Source organism: Marmota marmota, unplaced genomic scaffold (genome assembly GCF_001458135.2).
Source record: "Marmota marmota marmota unplaced genomic scaffold, marMar, whole genome shotgun sequence".
Classification (NCBI taxonomy): domain Eukaryota; kingdom Metazoa; phylum Chordata; class Mammalia; order Rodentia; family Sciuridae; genus Marmota; species Marmota marmota.
This window is the reverse complement of record NW_026000242.1, coordinates 17,789,817-17,792,455: the sequence shown is the minus strand read 5'-3', so window position 1 is coordinate 17,792,455 and position 2,639 is coordinate 17,789,817. Positions and strand designations below refer to the sequence as shown.

Here is a 2,639-nt window from a genome sequence, read left to right as displayed (position 1 = left end):
TGTCAGTACTGTTTATTTGAGCTTTATTTGTTCGACACCAGCATCTGGTAGGCATTTTACATATGTTGCTTTATTAAATTTTGCTATGAAATGGGTAGTATTCCTATTCTGGAGATAAAAGTACTGAGGTTTAGAAAAACTCAAAGTACTAAATGGCAAAACTAGGAATAGGAAATTCTTTTCCATTTCAAGTTCATATTTCTAATGTAACTTGTGGCCACATTGTAACAGAAAAAAATTGATACTTTCCTTTTTTGCACAAAATTAATTATTATATCTTTACAGAATGAGATGATGAGAGAGGCAAAGGAAGCTGATGATGCTATGAATAGCATTATTCACTGTGGACTAGCCCAGATTACAGATATTGTCAGGACTAAGAGGAATTTTAATAGTCATCTAATTTAAGATGAAGTGAATTTCCATTGAAATCACCCCTTGAATTGGCACCTTGGTTTCTAATAAGTGAATCTTTTTTAATTTTTTTTTAATTACCAAAACTCTTCTTATATTAAAGGCCAAATACTGTACAATTATATTAAAATTTTTATAAATATGAATATTTTGTGTCTTATACCCAGTAGGTTCATTTCTCCCTTTTGTAGTCCTATAGGATCATTCACATTACATCACATCAACTATTTAAAGAAAGCTATTGTTGTTCCTTATATCTACTCTCATTGTTTCTTCTAAGTTTTTTTTAATATTACTGATATTTGAGTCACATAATCATCCTGATCAGGTCCTTGTGAATGCTCAGAGGCAATATTTTAACAATTATGATTATAAAATTTGGAAATGAAATTATACTTGGGTATGCAAAGTAGTTGTTATCAGAATTACAGGAGATAATCCAAAATGACCAATGCTAGAGTCTTAAAGAGATTTCCTGAAGCTAATGTGTACACATTTCCAAGCTCTGTGAAATAGAGAAAGTTATGACCTACTTAATTCATAACTTCCTTCCTCTGCAAATGGGATGTATGGATTTAGTAAGATAATATTATGAAAATAAGAACGCTTGCCAGGCCTGATGGTAAATACCTATAATCCCAGCAATTCCAGAAGCTGAGGCATGAGGTTTGCAAATTTGAAGCCAGGCTGTACAACTTAGAAAAACCTTCAGCAACTCAACAACAACCTGTCTCAAAAAAATACACACACACACACACACACACACATATATAGATACACACACACATATATATATGAGAAATGGACTGGGGATGTAGCTCAGTGGTAAATGTTCCTGTATTCCAACCCCAAAATCAGAATAAGCAAACAAAGAAAAAGAAAAAGAAGGAGAAGGTGGAGGAGGAAGAGGAGGAGAGGAGGAGGAGAAGAAGAAAACTGAACACATATTAGCTCCATTCTTTCTTTTCACAGTTTTCAAAAAGAACCCTAAAATGCAGGACAAACTTCTTATTCAAATGGCACACATCAACATCAATATCATCATTATTATCATCATTATCATCATCAAAAGCAGTTGATGGGCACAATATCTTCCCCCTCTCTTCTTTGGCACTGCCTACAGAGGTGGCCACCATCCATATCCAGCATCATGGCTGCCCTCAGACCTCACATGAAGCCCAAAATCATCAAAAAGAGTACCAAGAAGTTCATTGGGCACCAGTCAGACCAATATGTCAAAATTAAGCTCAACTGGTGGAAACCCAGAGGTATTAACAACAGGGTGCAGAGAATATTCAAAGGCCAGATTTTGATGCCCAGCTTTGGTTATGAGAAAAACAAGAAAACAAAGCATATGCTGCCCGGTGGCTTCCGGAATTTCCTGGTCCACAATATCAAGGAGCTGGAAGTGCTGCTCATGTGCAACAAATCTTACTATGCTGACATTGCTCACAATGTTTCCTCCAATAACTGCAAAGCCATCATTGAAAGGGCAGCCAAACTGGCCATCAGAGTCACCAATCCCAATGCCAGGCGGAGCAATGAAGAAAATGAGTGGACAGTTCACACGCACATTTTTTGTGTGCTTAAATAAAAGCACAAAAACTGCAAAAAAAAAAAAAAAAAAAAAAGATGTACCAAGCATGGGGGTGCACACCTATAATCCCAGCTCCTTTGGAGGCTAAAGCAAAAGAATCATAAGTTTAAGGCTAGCCTGGAAACTTAGCCAGACCATATCACAAAATAAAATAAGCAAAAGGACTAGGCATTTAGCTCAGTGGGAGAGTACTTGCCTATCTTGTGAAGCCCTGGATTCACCCCCTCTGTATTGTAAATAACAAAACAACAACAATAAAAAATTAAGTATACTCACTGTGTGCAAGTGTGCAAGACACTTTCTCAGTCCTTCACCTTTTATCTCATTTAATTTATTTTTTACATTCATCTCATGGTGAATTATGTTTATTAACCCCATTTTACACATGAGAAAAGTAAGGCACAGAAAAGTTACTAGTTGATATACTCATTTATATAGCTAATGATGAGGTACCATAGTAGAGTATAACTCTAAGAACCTTGTGGTTAAAAGAAAGTTCTGTTTTATTTTCTTCATTATCTATACTTTTGAATAAACATGATTGAGTTATCTGTCTTATTGAACAACCAACAATAAAAATTTTAAAAAAGATAATTCACCATAATCCAAGCACAAATATATTCAAATA

The 2,639-nt window shown here is 35.1% G+C and overlaps 1 protein-coding gene across 1 annotated transcript; it reads left to right on the top strand.

The window, feature by feature from the left end:
- The first annotated feature begins 1,268 nt into the window (after positions 1-1,268).
- Positions 1,269-2,195, top strand: LOC107145707 (60S ribosomal protein L32-like). The gene has a single exon (XM_048795946.1). It carries the CDS (start codon positions 1,493-1,495, stop codon positions 2,006-2,008), a length of 516 nt encoding a protein of 171 aa, XP_048651903.1. The 5' UTR covers positions 1,269-1,492; the 3' UTR covers positions 2,009-2,195.
- The last annotated feature ends 444 nt before the right edge of the window (positions 2,196-2,639 follow it).

Bases quoted from the DNA above. Each gene is read 5' to 3' on its own strand.
- LOC107145707 (XM_048795946.1), top strand. From the start codon at position 1,493: ATGGGCACAATATCTTCCCCCTCTCTTCTTTGGCACTGCCTACAGAGG.